The sequence below is a fragment of the Lagenorhynchus albirostris genome, chromosome 6, assembly GCF_949774975.1.
Source record: "Lagenorhynchus albirostris chromosome 6, mLagAlb1.1, whole genome shotgun sequence".
In the NCBI taxonomy this organism is placed as follows: domain Eukaryota; kingdom Metazoa; phylum Chordata; class Mammalia; order Artiodactyla; family Delphinidae; genus Lagenorhynchus; species Lagenorhynchus albirostris.
In genome coordinates this window covers 67,194,735-67,218,341 of record NC_083100.1, presented here as the reverse complement: position 1 = coordinate 67,218,341, position 23,607 = coordinate 67,194,735, and the positions used below count along the sequence as shown (strand labels likewise).

General features: G+C 37.9%; 1 protein-coding gene across 10 annotated transcripts in view; it reads right to left on the bottom strand.

Moving 5' to 3' along the window:
- Positions 1–23,607, bottom strand: part of GRB14 (growth factor receptor bound protein 14) — a 125,923-nt gene that overhangs the window by 11,437 nt on the left and 90,879 nt on the right. For 5 of the 10 annotated variants that reach the window (XM_060152756.1, XM_060152757.1, XM_060152759.1 and 2 more), the window contains 5 exons: positions 15,965–16,086; positions 14,017–14,091; positions 9,892–10,029; positions 4,795–4,905; positions 4,508–4,603 (listed from right to left, as the gene is read on the bottom strand). In XM_060152756.1, coding sequence (XP_060008739.1) covers positions 4,508–4,603; positions 4,795–4,905; positions 9,892–10,029; positions 14,017–14,091; positions 15,965–16,086 — 542 coding nt within the window. The remainder of the gene's footprint in view (positions 1–4,507; positions 4,604–4,794; positions 4,906–9,891; positions 10,030–14,016; positions 14,092–15,964; positions 16,087–23,607) is intronic. The other 5 variants (XM_060152760.1, XM_060152763.1, XM_060152765.1 and 2 more) reach the window with 3 other exon arrangements.

Sequence of the window (23,607 nt, the reverse complement as noted above, 5' to 3'; positions counted from 1 at the left end):
AAGGGAAGGGGAAAAGACAACATGTAACTAGGACACTGTACATGAGCAAATCTCCCCTTTTCTAAGTCTTCTGATTTTTCTGATTCTATATGTAACTGGAATTTCTCCAAAGAGAATGGGAATATCTCTATCTGATGCTACATGAAGAGTTTACATGTGTATATGAAAAAGAAAGGAAAATAAAACAAGGGTCTAAATTCTTGGGGGAGGCTATATCCAATAAATAACACATAATGAAAAGAAGAAGGACACTTCTGGTCCAGCCAACATAACATAGACTAGTCTTTCCCTGCTCCTCGATACTAGGTACAATGATAAACTCTGGAAATAACACGATAGACAACCAAAGGAGATGAGCAAAAGCTACCTCTAACACCAGATGAGCCCAGCTGCACCAGCCAGGGGGATCAAACCAGTGCCCCACTGACAACAAGCTGCCAGTCCCCTATTAGAGAGCCTCAAATGTGTCTGTGCTGGCAGGCCAAGGCTTCCTGTAACTGATTATTTTAAAGTGTAAAACAGATCATATCACTTTCCTATTTGAAACCGTGGTGGTTTCTCATCGGCTCCATGATAAAGGACCTCACTGATGCTGGCCTCTATTTCCAGCCTCATCTGGAAACGCTTTGCCATAACTGAAATAAACAGGGAACACAGATGTGGTAGCAGAATAATGGTCCCCATATATGTCCACACCCTAATCCCTAGAACCTGTGAATATATTAGGCTACCTGGCAAAGGGGAAATAAGGTTGTGGATACAATTAAGGGTGCTAATCAGCTGACTTTTTTTTTTTACATTTATTTTCATTTATTTATTTTCTGGCCGCACCGCGTGGCATGAGGGATCTTAGTTCCCCCACCATGGATCAAACCTGTGCCCCCTGCAGTGGAAGTGCATTCTTAGCCACCGGACCACCAGGGAAGTCCCTAATCAGCTGACTTTGAAATGACGTGAGTATCTTGGATTATCCTGGTAGATCCAATGTAATCACAAGGGTCCTTATCCAGAACCAGAAGAGAGAACCAGAAAAATGGCAGCATGGAAAGGACTCAGCTGGATATTGCTGGCTTTAAGGGTGGAAGAAGTTGCCATGAGCAGCCTCTAAAGGCTGGAAAGGGCAAGAAAATGGATTTCCCCCTAGAGACTGCAAAAGAGAACAGGAGCCCTGTTGACACCTTGCTTTTAGGCCAATAAGACCCATTTCAGACTTCTGAATGACAGAGGTATAGGATAATAAATTTGTGTTTTAAGCCACTAGGTTGGTGGTAATGTGTTACAGCGGCTATAGAAAACTAATACAACAGAGCATCTTTAAAATGGGCATCTGTGACTTGAAAGAGGCTTTGAGAAGAGTCAAACGAGAGGAAAAAAAAGGTAAGAAGGAGACAGTCTTCCAGAAACTGAGCATTCTGGATATAGAAAGAACAAAGAAAGCTTTTAGTACATTTCATCATTTCTTAGACACACATTTGTTTTCAAACTAACAATCTGTATTATAATCTATGGCATCTCATATTCACTGTGGATGAAGTGACTTGCCATTGCCTGAAACTGATATGGGATTAAGAAGTCATTAGCATGAAAACCTTGCAAAAGGAATGCCAGGAGCTAGAAAGACAACCCCATGGACCATGGCAGAGCACTCATCTGAGAGATGATGCCTCCCCAAAGCTCTTGAACCACAGAGCTGGTTAATCTGTGGAAAATATGAGTATCCATGACTCTGAGATGAAAATGATTCAGAAAAGCCAGATTGAGAATATGAAGAAGTTTTAAGAATACCTCAACTAACTTATTTCATATATATGTATATATATATATACACATAATTATATATATGTGTGTATACACAAAATTGATAACATCAACAAAAATGATGAAAATCAGGACTATAGGCCTAAATAAACCTAAATATTCAAATGAAAATTATAAGTGATATGAAACATCATATCACAATTTTATTGGCATAATTCTCATCTAATTACATAAAAAATAATAGAACATCCTAGTAAAATCAATGGCATGTCAGAGTCACTGAAAGACTGATTAAAGGAAGTGGGTTTACCACCTGCTTCTGTGTTGGGTGTTTGAATTTGAGGCCCTTAGAAGGGAGAAGACTTGGCTAACAAGGTTGGAAAGTATCTCTTCCACCAGCATAGCTGGACTTACAGGGTTCTGATGGAAGGGGAGAGAAAACCTGAGACCTCAAGATATTTTCTCTACCATAACTGTGATGGAGTAAAGTCTACCAAAGAGTGCCAGCTTCTTTATCTATAAAAGGACAGCGCTGGATGAACTCAGCATTTCTTAATCAGGCCGACACCTGGAGCTCAAGTCACTAACTCGGGATCCCCCAGGATGGGGCTGGGCACATGGAGCTTCAGAAAGCACCTCAGGTGATTCCAATGCATATCCCTCGTTACCTAGTTACTACTGCTTTGACTGGTTGGTTTCCAAGACCCTCTAAAGTACTCTTCTCTTCTTCATTTTGTTTGTTTGTTTTACATTTTACGACAATGAGAGCAAACAAGTGACTACTTAACATGAGGGTTTCAAAGAATCAAGATTTCTAAGATTTGCTGAAACCAAAATCATGACAGCCATTTTGACAGTAGACTATTTGAGAAACAAACAAATCTCTAATAAAAAGGTAACCATAGTGACTTTCTGCCATAACAGCAAAAGGAAGAAAATTTCACAGTTAATCCAAAGCTTCCTTTAAATTACTTTAAAAAACTTTCTTCCTACCACTTCACACCCACTAGGATGAGTATTTTTTTTTAAAAGTGGAAAATAATAAGTGTTGGTGAGGATATGGAGAAACTGGAATTCTTATACACTGCTGGTAGGAATGTAAAATGGTTTAGCCTCTGTGGAAAACATTTTGGCAATTCATCAAAAAGTTCAACATAGAATTACCACATGACCAGCAATTCCATTTTTAGGTATATATCAAAAAAACTGAAAGCTGTTACTCAGACAAATACGTGTATAGACATATTCATAGCAGCACTATTCACAATAGTAAAAAGGTAGAAACAATCCAGATACCCATCAGTGGATAAACAAAATTGTTTATTTAACATATATATATGTTAAACAACACACATACAATGGAATATTATTCAGCCATAAAAAGGAATGAAGTACTGATACATGCTGCTACAACATGGATGAACCACAAATCATTATGCTAAGTGAAGAAGCCAGACCCAAAATGTCACATATTGTACGATTCCATTTCTATGAAATATCCAAATTGGTAAATCCATAGAGACAGAACATGGATTAGTGGTTGCCAGGGGCTGGGAGTAACTGCTTAATGGGTATGGAGTCTCCTTTTGAGGTGAAAAAAATGTTTTGGAACTAGACAGAGGTGGCAATTGCACAACATTTTGAATGTACTCAATGCCTCTGAATTGTTCACATTAAAAATAGTTAATTTGGGGCTTCCCTGGTGGCGCAGTGGTTGAGAGTCTGCCTGCCAATGCAGGGGACATGGGTTCGTGTCCCGGTCCAGGAAGATCCCACATGCCGCGGAGCGGCTAGGCCCGTGAGCCATGGCCGCTGAGCCTGCGCGTCCGGAGCCTGTGCTCCACAACAGGAGAGGCCACAACAGTGAGAGGCCCGCGTACCAAAAAAAAAAAAAAAAAGTTAATTTGGTTAATTATATGTTATGTGAATTTCACCTCAATTAAAAAAAAAGTAAAAGAAAATAAAACTTTCTTGCAAACCTGGTATGACAATGAGTAATTCTGATTCTGATTATTCTGCCCTTCTTAAAAGGAAATGGTCGATAAGTTTTATAATTATAAATTTAAAGTTGTGCTAAATTTGCTAGCATACAAGTTTTAAAAATAAATGTGTTTTCTATACATCCTGGAAGAAATCAGTTCTGTGTCTCTCTCCCCCTACCTACTTTTAGAACATTCTTACTCCTTGTCAAGATGCTTACCAATAAATTTTGCTTATGGAAGCGGTAATTTTTACTTAGCACAAAGGTAAATGTTTGAATAATACAGCTATAGTAAAATTTATAAAATAATTTGCATTAAACTAGAAAGCAATTCACACAACACTTAAATAAAACATAAAACAACTGCACTAGACATATCCAGGTGGGCACATTTTAAAATATACTTCACATCGGATTGATGGCAATGTTTTTAAAATGCAGACTAAGTCATGGACAGGAGAAATTTCAATCAGTTATACTTGCTATATATGTAATACTCTTACAAAAAAATAAAAAGCAGAACATTTTTAAAAATGGAATACTCCACACACACAAGATAAATGTATTAGGTTATTGCACTCTACTCTGGAAATATTTATCTTTCAGATAAAAAATAAAATACACGCATTTGGTGGTAGTTATTTTTCTTCTTCCTCACATACCCACATGCATTCATAGTGAGTCTTCTGAATTTTGAAATACAGGTATTTTCAAACTTTGATGGTACTCCCAATGTTTAACAGAAATTCACACCTGCAGTGAGATTACCTTAAACAATCTAATCGCGGTCACCCAGCACGTCCTACTCTGCTCTTCTTCTGCACAGAGCATTTTCAGGTCTCGAGGCCCTCCTGCTTTGTTAGGCTAGAAGGCCACAGCACATTGTTTATCGTTAATGCATATCTTGAAGGTAACACCTGTTGAAATAAAAGCCACTAAAATTCTCCTATATATAAGAGAAAGCTGTCTCTTTTTAAAAGAAATTAAAAGAAACTCAAGCTTACCTAAAAGGCTGAGGCTTGCTTTATTCATCTAGCAAAATATTAAGCCTGTACCTTAAAGCAGAATCCATAGTTAGTCGGTGCTCCATGTTTTTTTTTGCCTGCCAGTGACACATAAATATCACTATTGCCAAATTCGCTGAAAAACTGCAAATGCCGTGGTTCCTTAAAAAAATATATATGTATGTTGAAATGGATACATATTTTTACACTACCTTTTGTATTTCTATTATGTTACATAACTTATACCTTGGCAAAAATTATTCCAAATAATGTCACAGATACAAAAGGAAAGGAAAACTAAGTCACTATATCCTTAAATAACCAGGAGCTGGATATGAGATTATTTAATTTGAGAAGTAGTGATTTGTTTATAATTTAACTTCCAATATACAAAAAAATATATCTTCCTATTTTAAAATTACTTGCTTTAACCACCACTTCAAGGAATCTGAGGGAGAGAAGAGAGCAAAGCATGGCTTTTGAAAATGTTTTCTTATTTGGGTTTTAAATAATGGTAGTTCCACAAAGGGAAGAAGGTTGGTTTGAGCTTCTACAGCAGCTAAAGGAAAAAAAAAAAAAAAAAAAACAGATGATGATTCCTGCTTCATTGAGAAGTGATGGTCCCTCATGTTTGTGTACTGCCTCAGGTACCACAGCAAGCAATGAAACAGGCGGCATGACCACCTTCCTTTACAAAAGGAAGGAAGCCTGTACAGATAAATTCAGGGAAATTACCTGGCAATGGAATGTATCTGATTTTCAAGGCAAAGTGGAATCATGAAGGGCTATTTCTTCTCTGGGAAATCCATAAGATTTAGAGCTGGTCATGGGAAATCACTGGGTCATATTATTCTGTGATAGGTTAATAACTTGGAGAAATGCTTAATTCTGGGCTTGAATGTGTAATCAAAACTGACCACAACGCATTGGTTCTTTAAAACCTTGCTACTAGTCGTGTGGTCCCAGACCAGCAGTATCAGCATCACCTGGGAGCTTATTAGAAATGCAAAATCTCAGGGCTCACCCCAGATCTGCTGATTCAAAATCAAAATCTGCATTTTAACAAGAACCCAGGTTATGCACATGCACTGAAATCTGAGAAGCAGTGCTCTTAAAACAAAAAGATAAAGCAGAACATTCAGCAATTTGAGCAACCCATTCAAATCCAAATCCAAAAAAATTTCAGTCATTGGCCAGTAGGCTGGCTATTCCATCAGTGATGATTAGTAGAGCAAGAGCTTCTGTGTATGCAACTGTTTCTCTGTGTGTCACTGTTCTTTAGGCATTTTGATCCAATGGATGACTAAAGCTCCCAACTCCATGGGAGAATGAGGCAGAAAAGAAAATTGTTAAGAGACCCAGGGCTTCCCTGGTGGCACAGTGGTTGAGAGTCCGCCTGCCGATGCAGGGGACACGGGTTCGTGCCCCAGTCCGGGAGGATCCCACGTGCCGCGGAGCGGCTGGGCCTGTGAGCCATGGCCGTTGGGCCTGCGCGTCCGGAGTCAGCCGCAACAGAGAGAGGCCCGCATACCGCAAAAAAAAAAAAAAAAGAGACCCAGCCTAGGGCCCTTGGAACAAGGGAGGAGAAGGGAGAAAAGTACTCTTGTTGGCAAGGCCTTTAAAACTTTATTCCTTGATAGAAACTGATTTGCTAGTAAAAATGTCTGATTTCTATGAAGATGGAATAAAACCATCCCTGCCCACTGATACTGTAGAAGTCAATGTAGCTGAGTCATTTGGACGTGAGAAAAAGGCAGCTTAAGAAATACTGGAAGGACATAAGAGACATGATGAGTTTCTTCTCTTGACTAATTTTTGTTCCATTACTGCAGACACATCAAAGCTTATGACAGTACAAGACTAAGGCTGAGCTGGCATGGTTAGCGAAAGGTAAGCATGCAAACGTGTACATAAGGGGGAAGTTGGAGAGCAAGGTACTTAGATGTTTCTCTGTAAGTCATAGCCACACCTCCAAGGCTTGTGTAAGTGTCTATCTAACTCCCATGCAGCCTACATCTTTAGAAAGTAAAATAAATCAAGACACTTCTCATAGAAAAAGGGCAGGAAATGGTCACTTTGCCAGGTAGAAATGTCATATTAGACATTAGATAACCTATATGATTTTTATAGAGGTCATAATCCTTGAGTTTATCTAATATCTTGAATTTCGTTTTTAAGGGGGAACGTATAATCATTTTCATATATATAGACTATGGAACACATGCTCATTCAGCACAGGCTAGAGAGAACACTATTATGTACGATGCACAGCAAAGTTAGACACCATGTTGAGGAGAGCTGAGGTATGACCTGAGAACAGAGGTTTGATGCCTGTAATGTTGCCCAGCCAAGGGGGGACTACTGCAAGGATAAGAGTATCGCTTCAGTAGATGGAATAGGAGCTGTCTTGTTATGTAGTAGGTGGGAAAGGAAAGGAGGTGGAGGGTGAAGTAAAAAGACAATGGGCTGTGGATTTTCATGCGAAACCTGTTAAAGAATTAGGAAATCAGGAATTAAGGAGATATTGTCATATCTTCCAGTGAAGAATCACTGGGAAGACAGTCAAAGAAATGTGATTACTGGATTTAGAAGCCACTTTTCTCTGATGCTAAAAGTAAAAAGATCCAGCACACATTTGTTTAAAACCACCTTCGTATATTACTTCATACATGAGGAAAACTGGGAAAAGAGAAACTTCATTACAAAGGTTAAGAAAAAGTCTAAAACCTTAATTACAAAAATGGGTAATTATTCATCCTAACATTATCTGTAATATAACAATTTGAAAACTAGGTTTAAATCCTCAAGAAAAATTAAATGCTTCTATATGATAGAACACTAGTAGTCAAACTATATATACTTAAAAATAAAAGATTTCTGTAAAGGAATGGATTACTAAATAAGTAGAGGCCTTTTCCATGAAGTATTCCACCACTTAAACCTAAAACACACATACACACACTTGCACATGTGTGTGCACACACATGTGAATAGCAGCAAAGGAAAACTGTGTATCAGGGAAGGGAGGAAACTATGTAAGAACAGTTGGGGAAAATATGGGAAGTATCACTCCTTTGCAACTCCATATCTCCATACCACTGCCCAAATATCTAGTCTCTATCATTAGCTGTGTTCTGGGCATTTCCATTTGGATACTTCACCATCAACACAATATATCTAGAACTAAGATCAGTATCTTTCTTCTAAGATTTGATTTCTTCAAATCTCCTATTCCTGTTTATTCTATCTTTTTTTTTTTTTTTTTTTTTTTTTTTTTTGCGGTACATGGGCCTCTCACTGTTGTGGCCTCTCCCATTGTGGAGCACAGGCTCCGGACACGCAGGCTCAGCGGCCATGGCTCATGGGCCCAGCCGCTCCGCGGCATGTGGGATCTTCCCAGACCGGGGCACGAACCCGTGTCCCCTGCATCGACAGGAGGTCTCTCAACCACTGTGCCACCAGGGAAGCCCTATTCTATCATTTTCTATTTCTTTATTTTCCTTAAGTCTTTCTCTAAGAACATTAAGTGCTTCCTCTTTCATATCAACCAGTCAACAAAATCTGACCATTTGTCATTTAATCTTACATCCATCCCCTTCTCTCTCCACTGCTCATCCTAGGTTAGATCCCATTGCCTCCACCCTTGCTTACTGAAATGATCATCTAGTTAGCACTAATTAGCATCTGTGCCTCAACTCAATCAATCTCTCTCCCTTCCTGCCCACTTATCCCTTCCCCCCTGCCTCCCCTGCTCCCTTCCCCTCTCCGTTTCTCTGTCTCTCTAGTTGATTTTTTAAGCTCCCTGTGGCCATGCTCATCTTACAACATGATCATTTCACTCTCTCACTCAAAATTAAAAGATCTGTCCATGTCCTAACCTGAAGAAACTGTGAATGTGATCTGTTTTGCAAAGGGGCCTTTGCAGATGTAATTAAGCTAAGGATCTAGAGATGACATCTTCCTAGATTATCTGGGTGGGCTCTAAATCCATGACAAGTGTCCTTATCAGAGACACACAGAGAAAGGAGAAGGCTGTGTGAAGACACAGGCAGAGACTGGAGTTAGGCAGCCACAAGCAAAGGGACACCTAGGGCCATGACTAGCCAAGACAGAAAATCCTACTAAAAATTTAAAGGATCAAATATTGAGAATGAGAGATAAATAATGAACATTTTCAGCATAAAAGAAAAATATGAATTTGAAGACTGAATGTGTATGTTAAGAATCAAGCAAGGTATGTATAGCAGAATATATTTGAACATACCTAGAAATATGGCAGGAAAATGACTAAATACCAATGATGATAATAAAATTTGAAAAAGGGCCAAAGAAAAATGACAGATTACCCATAAAGAAGCAACAGTGTTGTCACTGACAGAACAGATGCATGAACATAGAATTAAACTCTCATGAACACTCTCAAAAGTAGTTTTACTTGAAGGGAATCAATGCATTGCATAAAATGTCAAGACATAAAACACAGGCATATGGCATAGTAGGCAACAACTAGACTACATAGAAACAGATTACATCGTGCTAGTGCTAAGGGAATCACATTCATGAGTGATTATGTATGTGTGTATGAACATCTGCACAGGAATGTCTATGTAACTGTATACATAGGTATACATAAGCAAGCACACACATACATCCACCGCTGATCATAACATGATAACTTCCTCTAGGAATTCATCATCTAGGTGAGGAGACAAAACTAACACACACAAAGGAATTAATAAGCAGTTACAGACTCAGCTGAGTGTTACTAACTGCATCAACAGAAGTTCAGAGGTGGGCAAGGTCAGTAGTATGATCTGGGTAAAAAGAAAAGATGTGAACTCTGTTGGGCTTCAAAATCCCAGCCTTGATAAGGAGAATGGGGGTAGATTCAGAGTGGGGGAGAAATGAGCAAGGAATGTGGTACTGAAACAAGAGCATCCAGATGGTATCAAAGGATGTATATTGAAACTAGTGGGAAATAAAGCTGAATAATTAGTTTTTAAATGGATTATGGCAAATGTTTGGAATCTAAAAAAAATTACCAACTATTGACATCATGCAATAAGATAATGAATAAAACAAAGTAAAACCCATTTTAACTTACAACTTCCACATAATTCATAGCACATCACTGATATTCCAATTTACCTTTGATGTCCCTTTAGTAGAAAAATATAAACCGGATCTTCTTAAAAGGAAGTAAATCTTTTTCCAGGACTTCTTTCCCTGTTCTTTTGCGTGTAAGAAGCCATGGATTTCAGGATATGTGCTTGAACTCAGAAACATCTGGAAGAAAAATCAGACACTCTCATACAGTTTCTGAATCAATGATATTGTAGTTTTACATTTCAAATAGAAACGTGCAAAATCAAACAGCACTGATACCACTTATACACCATTACAGAAATAGCGATATATATAACAGAAAATAAATCAGTCTTGTGAAAACCTGAGGCAAGTTCCAAATGAAAATATGCTCACGAAATATATATTCTAAGTGACCAGTACTTAGTCAAACACCAAAATTACAAGCTATTTGAATGTCCATTTGAAAAGCTGAACTTGGTCTACAGAGTTAAGTCCTGATACTTTTCATCCCTGTCTATGATTTTCCTTGAGATTATAGATTGACCTATCAACTTCAACTTCATTATGGTATATGTAAGACCATGATCTGGACTTCCACTATTCAATTATTAAAGAAATTGAGCCAAGTTCACCTCCTCGATGAAGGTAAAGTAAACAATGTCTTTGTCCTCTATGGTTCTCAGTTGTGGGTGGGTATGGGCAGGTTGTGTTTTCCAAAGAGAACTGCAACAATATCTTTCATTCCACATGCTCTTCTGCAAATGTGATCCTGCCACTGAACCAAGAGGTGAAGTTTCTCCAGCCCTTTGAATCTGGGCAAGGCTTGTGACTGCTCTGACCAATAGGATATGGCGGGAGGAACAGGCTGCCGTTCTAACTGTAGTCCCTTAACTAGCCTGATGGCTTCCACTCCTTAACTCTTGGAAGCTAACTTTCATATAAGAAATGTGACTACCCTGAGATGGCTATGTGGTGAGAAGCACAACGCAACTGGAAAAGCCTTGGAAAATGACACACCATGTGGAGAGAGAGAGAGAGGGGCCAAGGAGTACCAGACACATGTAGTGAAAAGCTATCTCAGAAGAAGCAGATCCACAATCCCTTTGGGAGTCAATCTGCCTCAGAGACCCATCCAGCTAAACCCTTCCCAAATACCAACCTACAAAACTGTTGACAAAATATGAGTGGGTACTTAAGCCATTAAGATTTCGAATAGTTTGTTACCCAGTGATAATTAACTGAGACAGCAGGCATGTGTTGGTCAGGAAATTGAGAATGAAAAGGAATAGCTCTGAGTGGCTGTGCTCAGCATCCTTAATAAGACAGTGGAAACGCATTAGTGTCTCACTAAAAGAAGGAAATGGAAATCCCTATGAATAAACGAATGCAAAATGTTAAAACTGAAACTAAGAGAAAATATTAGCTAAAACAGCGTAACATAGTTTTAAAAGGCTATTCGGGGAAATGCTGAGAGTAGATAATGTTTTTTAAGTAAATTAATAAAAAAAACTTTTAATTTAATGAGCCACAGATATTAATTAATTGACATGCAAAGCAGGCAAGTAGGTTTTTTAGTTTGAGTGCTTTCCAAGTTATTAAACCAAACCAATTAAATTTTAAAAAGGGAGTCGTAGAGGTCACACTAGAAAAAGAAGGAATGTTTTAAAAAGTGGAAACATTGCCTCAGTGGAGAGAAGAGGTCAGGGGCACATGCAGGACTATCTGATTCCAAAGCTATGACTTTTCTTGTTTTTATAATTTAACATTAAAGTAATATAACTAAATTATAGGAGAATTTGGGAAAGGAGGCAGAAGAAAAACTCCAATCCACCGCCCTGTCATAATCCAAAGGCAAAGTATAAACAGGCGTGAGAGCTAGGGGTGCTGGGGCACTGCCGCTGCTGCCATTCACCCTAACATTCTACAGGGTGTCTGTGACAGCCCAGTAGCATATAAGTAGCTTTTAGAGAAATCCTGAGGCTAATCATAGTTCTAAAATATTCTGAAGCAAAAAATGAAATATAACCTATTACAAATAAAAAGCCCATAGAAAACAAATTTGTGATACCCAATATATTTACCAGTATATTCAAATACCAACATATTTAAAGTAATATCTATACTGGAACTATTAAAAGTTTTCTTCATTAAAGATCAGAGACTATTGAGTGGGTTCAGGGAGGCCTGGGGTTTAGATCAAACAGCAACCATTATAAAGACATTGCTCACCGTTAACCTGTTAACAAGTATAGTATCAAAAATAAAATAACTGAAAATTTTTATTGTAATGAAAATGTCTTAAGAAAATTACAGCCTACAGCCATTGCCAGTTTGTAAGAAATGAGCTCAATAGATGCAAAACTAAGGAAGTTTTAAATTAAATAACTAGTTTTTTTTGCGGTACGCGGGCCTCTCACTGTTGTGGCCTCTTCCGTTGCAGAGCACAGGCTCCGGACGCGCAGGCTCAGCGGCCATGGCTCACGCGCCCAGCCGCTCCGTGGCATGTGGGATCCTCCCAGACCGGGGCACGAACCCGTGTCCCCTGCATCGGTAGGCGGACTCCCAACCACTGCACCACCAGGGAAGCCCATAACTAGTATTCTTAATTCAGCTATTTCATGTTTCAATCAAGTGTTTCCATCATAGATAATATTTCATTTAATTGCTAAATATTTTATCATAAATAGGATTGAGAGCATTTATTATAAAAGTTAACACTAAATATATGTTGGTAAAATGTCTATAATTTACTGGAAATTTTGATTTTTTCGAAGACTAACAATCTTTAAATACATCACAGAGCAAAATTCTGCCAGTTTCCTTTCATGATACACATTTTTTAAACGCTTAAAATCCTTTGACAGTTGTTCAAAACTGGGAAGAATAATATAGTTAGGGGTCTTTATTGATTTACAGAATTCTTTATCTAGATTGTGCTCTTTTCTTTTCTTTCCTCTTCTTCTCTTTTCCAACCTTATCTCCAGCAAAAATTAACCACTCAAGGCATACCATCCAAAATCTGAACATGTATAAATATGGACCTCACTAAATAGACATTTGATTTCTCCAAAGAAGACATACAGATGGCACATGAAAAGATGATCAATCAACATCACTAATTATTAGAGAAATGAAAATCAAAGCTACAATGAGGTATCACCTCACACTGGTTAGAATGGCCATCATCAAAAAGTCTACAAATAATAAATGCTGGAGAGGGTGTGGAGAAAAAGGAACCCTCCTACACTGTTGGTGGGAATGTAAATTGGTGCAGCCACTACAGAGAACAATACGGAGGTTCCTCAGAAAACTAAAAATAGAGCTACCATATGATCCTGCAATCCCATTCCTGGGCATATATCCAGAGAAAAACATAACTGGAAAAGACACATGCACCTCAGTGTTCATTGCGGCACTATTTACAATAGCCAAGACATGGAAGCAACCTAAATGTCCATTGACAGATGAATGGATAAAGAAGATGTAGTATATTTATACAATGGAATATTATTTAGCCATGAAAAATGAATGAAATAATGCCATTTTCAGCAACATGGATGGACCTAGAGATTATCCTACTAAGTGAAGTAAGCCAGACAGAGAAAGACAAATATCATATGATATCGCTTATATTATATATATTATATATATATAATATATATATTATATATATATATCTAATATATATTATATTAGAATCTAAGGAAAAAAATACAAATGAACTTATATACAAAACAGAAATAGACCCACAGACATAGAAAACAAACTTATAGTTACCAAAGGGGAAGGGGGAGGATAAATTAAGAGTTTGGGATTAATATATGCATACTACTGTATATAAAATAGATAACCAACAAGGACCTACTGTATAGCTAAGAGAACTATACTCAATATTTTGTAATAACCTATAAGGGAAAAGAATCTGAAAAAAAAATAACTCTATATGTGTGTATAACTTTATCACTTTGCAGTACACCTGAAACTAACACAACATTGTAAATCAACTATACTTCAATTTAAAAAAAGAATATTGTCAACTCTCATGAAGTAAAAAAAAAAAGGCATGGAAATGCAAGATAAGTGAGTATATCCACTTATAAAATTAGAAAAATAAATAAATAAGGACCTTACAGTTTCCCTTCATTATTTAGTACTTACATATTTTAATGAAAATATATATTTTACCTGCAAAATCTGTGTGGGGGATATTTCACCATTGGTTTCAGTTGCAAAAGACACCATATGCTCTGGAAAAAAATACTGACGAAAAGATACATGTTATATTATCCCAAAGCCATGCCAGAAAAGATTGAACTATGACCAACACGGTCATCTAAAGCAAAAGCTCTTTAAATCAGTGTGTTGAAAATTCACCCAAAGCACTTTTAAAAATGCCAGTCCCTGACTCTACCCGCAGGTATCTTAATGAGAAGGTAGGAGCAGGGCCCAAAGACTAGCCAAACACCCTCAGATGGTGCTGATACACAGAGATCCATGTACGTCCAGTTACAAACACTGCCCTCAGGCTGACAGTGTGCTAGCTCCCATAGGTCTTCCCTGAGTCCTGCAACCACTCTAGCAGGTACTGAAGGACTATGAGCTCCATTTTATAAAGTCAAGGCTCATAGAAGTAAAGGATATATATATACCCAAGGTCACAGCCCATAGAGTAGAGGAACAAGGAGTTAAACTAGAGGGCCAGGGAGCTAAAATGACAGTCTTTTCCACCCACTATCTTTCCAAACCTGTTTAATCATAAAATTCACCCAGGAAAGCTGTTTAAAAATAGGAATTCCGAGGCCTCTTTCCTGGAGTGTCTGATTCAGTAGGTCAGGGTAGGACCTGGATCCTGTATTTTTAACAACCACTATCCCCTTCCCCAGGGAGTTTTTATGATCAGGCAAGTTTAGGAAAATATATCCCACTATACTTCCTTTAGGACAGGGTTTTTGAAGCGTAGTTCTATTAATGTTGGTCTAATAATGCTGTGTTGGGGGGACTGTCCTGTGCATTGCAGGACGTTTAGAGCATTCCTGGCCTCCACCCACTAGCAGCACCCCCATCCCCCCAGTATGACAACCAAAAATGTCTCCAGACATTACCACATCACCCCCCAGTTAAGCACCACTACTCTAAGTCTACAAAATGAATCTATAGCCTTGTATAAATTTAAAAAAAAAAACAACTAAAAATGAGCACTAAACCCTATGTCTTTAACTATGACTTTTAAATTCTTGCTTTTAATAAAGATTCATAATAAGAAAACAGTTTCCTTTCTAATTCTAATTCTATTTAATTTTTATTAGGACTCGTATTTTCTTTATCAAAGATCATCCCACTATGTTTCTATTAATAAGTTCAAATAAAAGAGAGCGTAAGAGGTCTTTCAGGGTTTGAAAATATTCTATTATGGTGTGTATCAGATATTTTTCATAAAGTATCATTTCAATCCAATTATCCAAAACTTAGTGTAAAAATATGCTACAGCTGCAGAGTCAAAAACAATTTAAAATAATGAGCCCAGAGGCTATTCTGACTTCTCTAGATCACTAGTCTTCATTAGAATGTGACATACATTTACTTTCTTTTAAAAAGAACTATAATGAAAGTAGTATTTACTAGTTACTAGATAATGCACTGGTCTTTATCTCATTTCTACTTAGCTCAATTATTGCACTGAAAACAAAATAGTTTGGAACAGCAAGATGCATGTCAATCTAAACTTCTGGCTAAGTTTCAACACTCCCAACAAACATCAATCTGTTTTTCCTTTAGAATTTTTCTTGTTTAATTTCCTAAATTCTGTGAAAAGAGTTAAACCATAATATTTTGGAACCTGCTTGGAGATATCTAATAATTCCCCAAATCAAATGTAGTTTTTTTTCTTAAAAAGCAAGAAAAAAGCAGTAGTTCCCCAAAACCATGCATATGAACTTCTGTGATGATGTTGGCTAATCATTGTTAGAGTAAGAAGAAGTGTGACTATAATTTTAAAGGGCCAGAATTCTTACCTACAGTTTACCAAATAGGGACTTGTATTTTATCCATAGTGATATTTTTATTCACATAAAATAAAATAAAATTTAACTAAACTCATTCATTTTCTATAACTATTAATAGGGATTTCACTTACCATTGGGTTTTTAAAGAATTCATATTTGGCATAATTTTTTCTAAAGTATAGCTTATTTTCTTCTTCCATTCCCCAGTTAGATAGCACTTCAATCACCAGCTCGTGGTCTTCTATTGTTCTTTCTGTAAAGAATGTTCCAGTGAGCATGTCAACAGATAGATGGATGGATGGATGGATAGAAAGATAGACAGGTAGATAGACAAATAAACATAGGGACGTATATATCCATACAAATATATAAAATATATTATGTACGTATCTTTATTAAACATAGAAAATTTCAACTCAATTCTGGAATAATCAGATTGATAAAATTTTCATTAATGTTGAATTAGTAATGTTGATTTTTATACCAAAGCAGATTGTAACCCGAAGAGAAAAATGACATAAAATATCACAATGTACTTTTTACTAATTCTCAATCTCCTTTTATTGCTATGTAAATTATAAGTTTGATAACAAAACTGCATTAAGAATATGGGAACGATTCTTTTTCTCCAACTCATCATGGTGCCAAAATTAAAATATTTGCCTCAAGGTTGAACAATTCATCCCATTAAGAGCTGAAAAAATTTGACAGGTTCACTATGCGTTTAAGACACATAATCTGGATAGTTGAGAAAAACTGAAATAAATGCTTTAAAAAGAAAATTTTAATGCAAGGACATACAATTTTTTAAGAAACCTGATTTCTTGTGGCACTTTTTACTTTCAAAACTAGTGTTCAGGCAATTGTATTACCAATGAAGATAATTAGGCAGGGTGGGAAGGCACTTAGGAGGAAAGGCACTTAAATGAAAAAAGCAATGGCAACTTTAAAGAGGTGAACATATCATGCAGATTTCCTATTTTAATAAGAAACTGTGATGTTCATAGCGGTACTATTCATAATAGCCCCAAACTGGAAACTACCCAAATGCCTATCAACGTGAGAATGAATATATAAACTGTGTAAAGGACACAATGGAATATATACTACAGTAAAACACAACTTCATGGATGAATTCCACAAACATAATACTATGTTTTATGAAAGAAGTCAGACACAAATGAAAGAAGTCAGACACAAATAATACTATGTTTTATGAAATAATACTATGTTTTATGAAAGAAGTCAGACACAAATGAAAGAAGTCAGACACAAAGAGTACATACTACATGATTCCACTTATATAAGTTCAACACAGATACAATAAATCTATGGTGTTAGAAATCAAGATAATAGGGATAGTGGGTGAGTGAGCAGGGGCATGAGGGAACCACTGGGGGTGAGAAATATTCTGTTTTTTAATCTGGGTGTTGGATACTCAGGTAGAAACAATATCTGAGAATTCACCAAGTTGTCCACCTTTGTTCACTTATGTTAAGGTATGTCATACTTCAATAAAAGGTTAAAGAAAAGTGACTGTGAAATTATTAATGCAAAATAAGAAATGGAGAACAGCCAAACAAGAAATATAGAAATCCCCTGCTTTTTCAGGTGCTTCTAGGACCTTTTTGAAAAGTACCTATGTCTCAGAAATTCAACACTCAGGAGTAATCTGTGACCTGCAGCACCTAAACCCTTGAAAGTAATGTCACACTTAAATAGAAGCTTATTCATCTGAAAGGGAGTTCTTGTAAGAGTGCTGAATGAATATATGAATAAGAATGAGTTGGAGCTAAGTGTGTATCAGCACTCCCGGGTTCTGTTCCTAATTCAGATTGCTCTTTTTCGGTCTCATTGACTAGCTCTGGTAGCTCCTTCTCCCACCTAAGATGCAGTCCTTGGCTGGACTCTTTTTTTTTTCTCTTCTCTCAACTAATTAACTCTCCCCTCCTCAGCCATTATGTCTGTCAAGTTCCCTGAAGTGAAATCTCCAGCTACAGTTGCTTTCACTAGCACTCCAATCCTAACTGCTAGACTTTCCACCACTTCAAACATAATCTGTCTAAAACCAAAGTTCAGTATGGTGGTCCCTCCAAATATTAAACAATTCCAGCAATTCCACTTCTGAGTTCATAACCAAAAGAAGTGAAAGCAGGCACTGGAACAGATACTTGTACATCAATGTCCATTGTAGCATCATTCACAATAGCCAGAAAGTAAAAACATCCTAATGTCCATCAACAAATGAATGGATAAACAAAATGTAGTAAAGACATTCAGTGGAATATTTAGCCTTAAAAAGGAATGAAATTCTGACACATGTTACAACATGGATGAACCTTAAAGATATTACACTATGTAAAATAAGACAGACACAAAAGAAAAAACATTATATGATTCCATTTACATGAGGTACCTAGAGCAGACAAATTCATAGAGACACAAAGTAGAATGGTGGTTGTCAAGGACCAGGGTGTGGGAAGAATGAGGAGTTATTGTTTAATGGGTTCAGGGTTTCAGTATGAGAAGATAAAAATGTTCTAGAGGTGGATGGGGGTGATGGTTGTACAACAATATAAATATAAATAAATGTACATAATGCCAGTGAGCTTTACCCTTAAAATGAATGAAATGGTAAATTTTATGTTACATGCATTCTACCAAAATTTGTAAAAAATGTAAAAAAATGAAACAAAGTATCTTCCTTTTTCTCTCTCAAACTGCTTTTTCCTAAATTTTCCAATGTCCATTACAACTTTCTCTATGTCCACTCCAATATCCTCCAGTTGTTACCCCAGATATCAGACTCTTTGTCTGAGTGTCTCTCACACACCCAACAACCCCCAACCCATTCCCACTATCACCATTCCCATTTAGACCTTCACTTTTTCCTAACTAATGTCCAAACCTCTGTTTTTCTCATTCTTCCAATCCAACCTGGATCCTGATATCACAGGAAACCTCATAAAACATTTGTATCAATGTGACCCCCACTCAAAAACTTGTCCACTTCCTACTTGTTATGAGATAAATCCATACAGTCTGGCAGTTTTAACCTATTCATTCATCTGTCCATTCGACAAATATTTATTGAAGGCCTACCATGTGTCAGACAGTCATTGTGGGGCTTGGAATTTTGTAGTGAACAAGACAGAAGTCATTGCCTCATGGAGCTTCAATTCTAATGGGAAGACAGGGACAATAAATCATGTAAATCTTAAAAGGTGGCAATATACACTACAGAGAAAAATGGATCAGGGAGGAGGGAAGAAGGAGGGCACAAGGGAAAGGAATCCATTTTGAACATAAGACTACTATGAGCTGACTTACGTTTTCATTGGATCACACTGGATGCTGAGTGGATAACTGATTTCAAAAGGCTTAAGGGTAGAAACAGGAAGACCATCTAGCAGAATATTGCAATTAACAAGGGGAGATGATGTGGCCTGGATGAGAGTGGCAGCATGTAAGAGGTAGACAGAATCTGTGTGTATGTATTCTGAAGGTAGAGCAAACAGGATTTGTTGACAAATTGGATGTGGAGTGAAAGAGAGGGGGCAGTGAAGGAAGACACCAAGATTCTTGGCTTAAGCATTTGGAAGGACTACTGCCATTAATGAGCTAAGAAGACTGTAAAAGAAGCAGTTTGCAGGGAGATCCAGCAGTCACCGAGATATCGAGTGGGAAGTTGCATCCCTAACAATCTTTATTATCCTTACTTTTGTTTACTTCTCACACAACCCCAACTGACGTTTTCAACCTTATGAAGCATAGGTTCACATTATTAAATATACTATGTGCTACGCACTGTATCTGTATTTATTGCAACCACAGTGGGAGAAAATTGCAAGGTATTAAGCAATATGTCTGCTTATTTGTTTTACCAACCTGTGTTTCACTGTACCCATCACCTATCTCTACCACTAAGGAAACAGCACATGTTCTGCCCTGAAGATAAACAATACACAGAGGAAAAAATGACAGAGATGCACTTTCTTTACTTTTGAGCTTCAAATTAGACTTTATCAGTCTTTGACAAATATGATCACTTGGGGAGAATAATGGCCAGCCAATCCTCCACTGACTCATACAGGGATGCACCCTCTGTCCTCTGGGAAAGGATCTGGAATTAAGGGGTTAGTGGAGGAAAGGGTGGAGTGGAGCCTGAGAGGAGGCTAGATAGTAACTGCATGGTTTAGGTCACAGTGACCCTATATCCTGCCCCTTCTGGAACTAGGACCCTTTCAGGATGAGCAGTTGTTGCTAATAAAATCCCAGGTAAGTTTAATGGTGGTGTGTGATTCACACCAAAGAGTAGCCTTAGGAGGCTTCTACCCTCAAGTAGAAGCCCTGCATCTAACATGGCGGAAAAGCAATAGCTAAGTGCAATGCTGAGGAAGATGAGTCCGTAGCATCCAAGTATGAGGAAAGAGCACTGCAGAACCAAGCTCTCCAGAAGAAGTGTGGAAGGGCTAAAATAAGACCATGAATTTAGGGGGCTTTATGATACAGGCAATAAGCTTGAGAGAAATAAGAGTTTCTAGAACACGAAGAGAAGAGTTGGATAGAAGTTAGACAAATACCCTTCCTGGGACTTAAATGCCCCACCAGAGTGTTGGAAGAGTGAAACTAGGTCTTAACCTTCAACTGAGTGTATCTTAAACCTGTATGTAACTCACTTATATAACCTGAATTGATTATTTACCCCAACAAGACTATAACAATCCATAAAGCAAACCAGTAACAGAAGATTAAACTGTCTGCCATTAAGAGGTCAAGGAGACTCAGAGTTAGAAATTAATTCAAGTTATAAAAATAAAGGAAGTTACATCTCTGCATATCTCAATCTGAGACCTTTTTCATTACTGTATTTAATTCTTATAGTATCTGAAGTAAACTGAATATGGCCCCAAAGACATCAGGTCCTAATCTCTGGAAACTAAATGTTACCTTATATGGCAAAGCATTTGCAGATGTCATTAACTGAAAGATATTAAGATGAGGAGATTATCCAGGATTACAAAGGCTGGCCCTAAATCCAAACACAAGTATGCTTTTAGGAGACAGAAGGAGATCTGACAGAGAAATAAGAGGAAAGGGCAATGTGACCACAGAGGCAGAGACTCAAGTGATGTGACCACAAGCCAAGGAATAATGGCAGCCACCAGAAGCTGAAAGAGGAAAGGAACAGCCTCCCCATAAAGCCCCTGGAAGGAGTGTGGCCCTGCCAACACCTTGATTTCAGCCCAGTGAAATTAATTTTGGACTTCTCACCTCCAGAACTGTTAAAAGATGACATTTCTATTGGTTTAAGCTAGCAGTAATTTGTTACAGCAGCCTTAGGAAACTAAGAGGATAACCTAAAGAGCAAATTCTATTTCCATTTTACAGATAGCAAATGTCTCAGGGTTTGAATGCCTGCCACATGTCTGACCCCAAGTCTCTGCTCCTTCCTCTGCACAGCACTGCCTCTGCCTTCACTACAGTTCCCACTGGAAGGGCATCCCCTGTGTATATCCTACTCATTCTTTCTGTATCAGCTCAAATCTCTTTCACATTCCTCAGTTCTCAAAATGTGATTGCCTCAAATTCTTTTATCTTGAAATGTGTTCGATAACTATTTGCTAATTAATTGAAAACAAACCACCACATTTTGAGTGTAAGGGGAAAGAATTTAACAGGCAATATTTCAAATTATTATCAATCTTAACCTCACATGAAAGTAACATAAATCATTTGAATTTGGATTACATCAAAAAGAAAATAAAACAAAGAATGGAAAAACCAAGCTGCATTTGAACAGCTATGACAAATGTGTCACAAAAAAACTAGTGTAATATGTGTAGTCACAAAAAAAGCAGCAGTCTAGTTGGGGTTTTGTTGGCTACACACAAATAAAGCCCAGCATACCAATCTACAATGAAAAAATAAGGGATACAATATTTGCAGAAAATTTCATAGAACTATAACACCAAATATTTCAATAATGCAATTACTAGCATCAGGAAAATAGCCTGGTAATCTTAAGCAGAAAAATGTCTTCAAATAAAGCTGGCTAAAACTAGAGTAAGTGGGAAAGCAAAAGACATATTTCCCATTCCTTCAAAGAAGATTTCTGGCACTATTCTATTGAAAATTCAGAAAACATGTAAAAATCAAAATCCAGAGGATCAAATGCAGCTACAGGTTTTCACCTCTTATACTCATCCCGTAATGGAGATACAACTTACTTATTATAGAATCTGGCTTTTGAAAATATTAAATAATTTTTTTACATTTATATATCACCATCCCCATTTAGATGTTCTGTCATAAATACCATCCCCCAACCAAGTCTCATTATGTTAAAGGATTAATGCTACAATAACCCAAAGAGAGACTGGTTCAAGATGGCAGAGTACGAGGATGTGCTCTCACTCCCTCTTGAGAGAGCACCGGAATCACAACTAACTGCTGAACAAACATCAACAGGAAGACACTGGAACTCACCAAAAAAGATACCCCATATCCAAAGACAAAGGAGAAGCCACAATAAGATGGGAGGAGGGGCGCAATCACAATAAAATAAAAATCCCATAACTGCTGGGTGGTGACTCACAAACTGGAGAGCACTTATACCACAGAAGTCCACCCACTGGAGTGAAGGTTCTGAGCCCCATGTCAGGCTTCCCAACCTGGGGATCCGGCAACAGGAGGAGGAATTCCTAGAGAATCAGACTCTGAAGGCTAGCGGGATTTGACTGCAGAACTTCGACAGGACTGGGGGAAACAGAGACTCCACTCTTGGAGGGCACACACAAAGTAGTGTGCACATCGGGACCCAGGGGAAAGAGCAGTGACCCAACAGGAGAGTGAACCAGACCTACCTGCTAGTGTTGGAGGGTCTCCTGTAGAAGCGGGGGTGGCTGTGTCTCACCGTGGGGACAAGGACACTCGCAGCAGAAGTTCTGGGAAGTACTCCTTGGCGTGAGCCCTCCCAGAGTCCACCATTAGCCCCACCAAAGATCCCAGGTAGGATCCAGTGTTGGGTCGCCTCAGGCCAAACAAACCAAAGGGAGGGAACCCAGCCCCACCCATCAGCAGACAAGCGGATTAAAATTTTAGTGAGCTCTGCCCACCACAGCAACAGCCAGCTCTACCCACCACCATCAGGAAACCGGCACAAGCCTCTTACATATAGCCTCATCCACCAGAGGGCAGACAGCAGAAGGAAGAAGAACTACAATCCTGCAGCCTGTGGAACAAAAACCACATTCACAGAAAGATAGACAAGATGAAAAGGCAGAGGGCTATGTACCAGATAAAGGAACAAGATACAACACCAGAAAAACAACTAAATGAAGAAGAGATAGGCAACTTTCCAGAAAAAGAATTAAGAATAATGATAGTGAAGATGATCCAGGACCTCAGAAAAAGAATGGAGGCAAAGATCAAGAAGATGCAAGAAATGTTTAACAAAAACCTAGAAGAACTAAAGAACAAACAAACAGAGATGAACAATACAATAACTGAAATGAAAAATACAGTAGAAGGAATCAACACAGAATAACTGAGGCAGAAGAATGGATAAGTGACCTGGAAGACAGAATGGTGGAATTCACTGCTGCGGAACAGAATAAAGAAAAAAGAATGAAAAGAAATGAAGACAGCCTAAGAGACCTCTGGGGCAACATTAAACACACCAATGTTCGCACGACAGGGGTCCCAGAAGGAGAAGAGAGAGAGAAAGGACCCAAGAAAATATTTGAAGAGATTATAGTCGAAAACTTCCCTA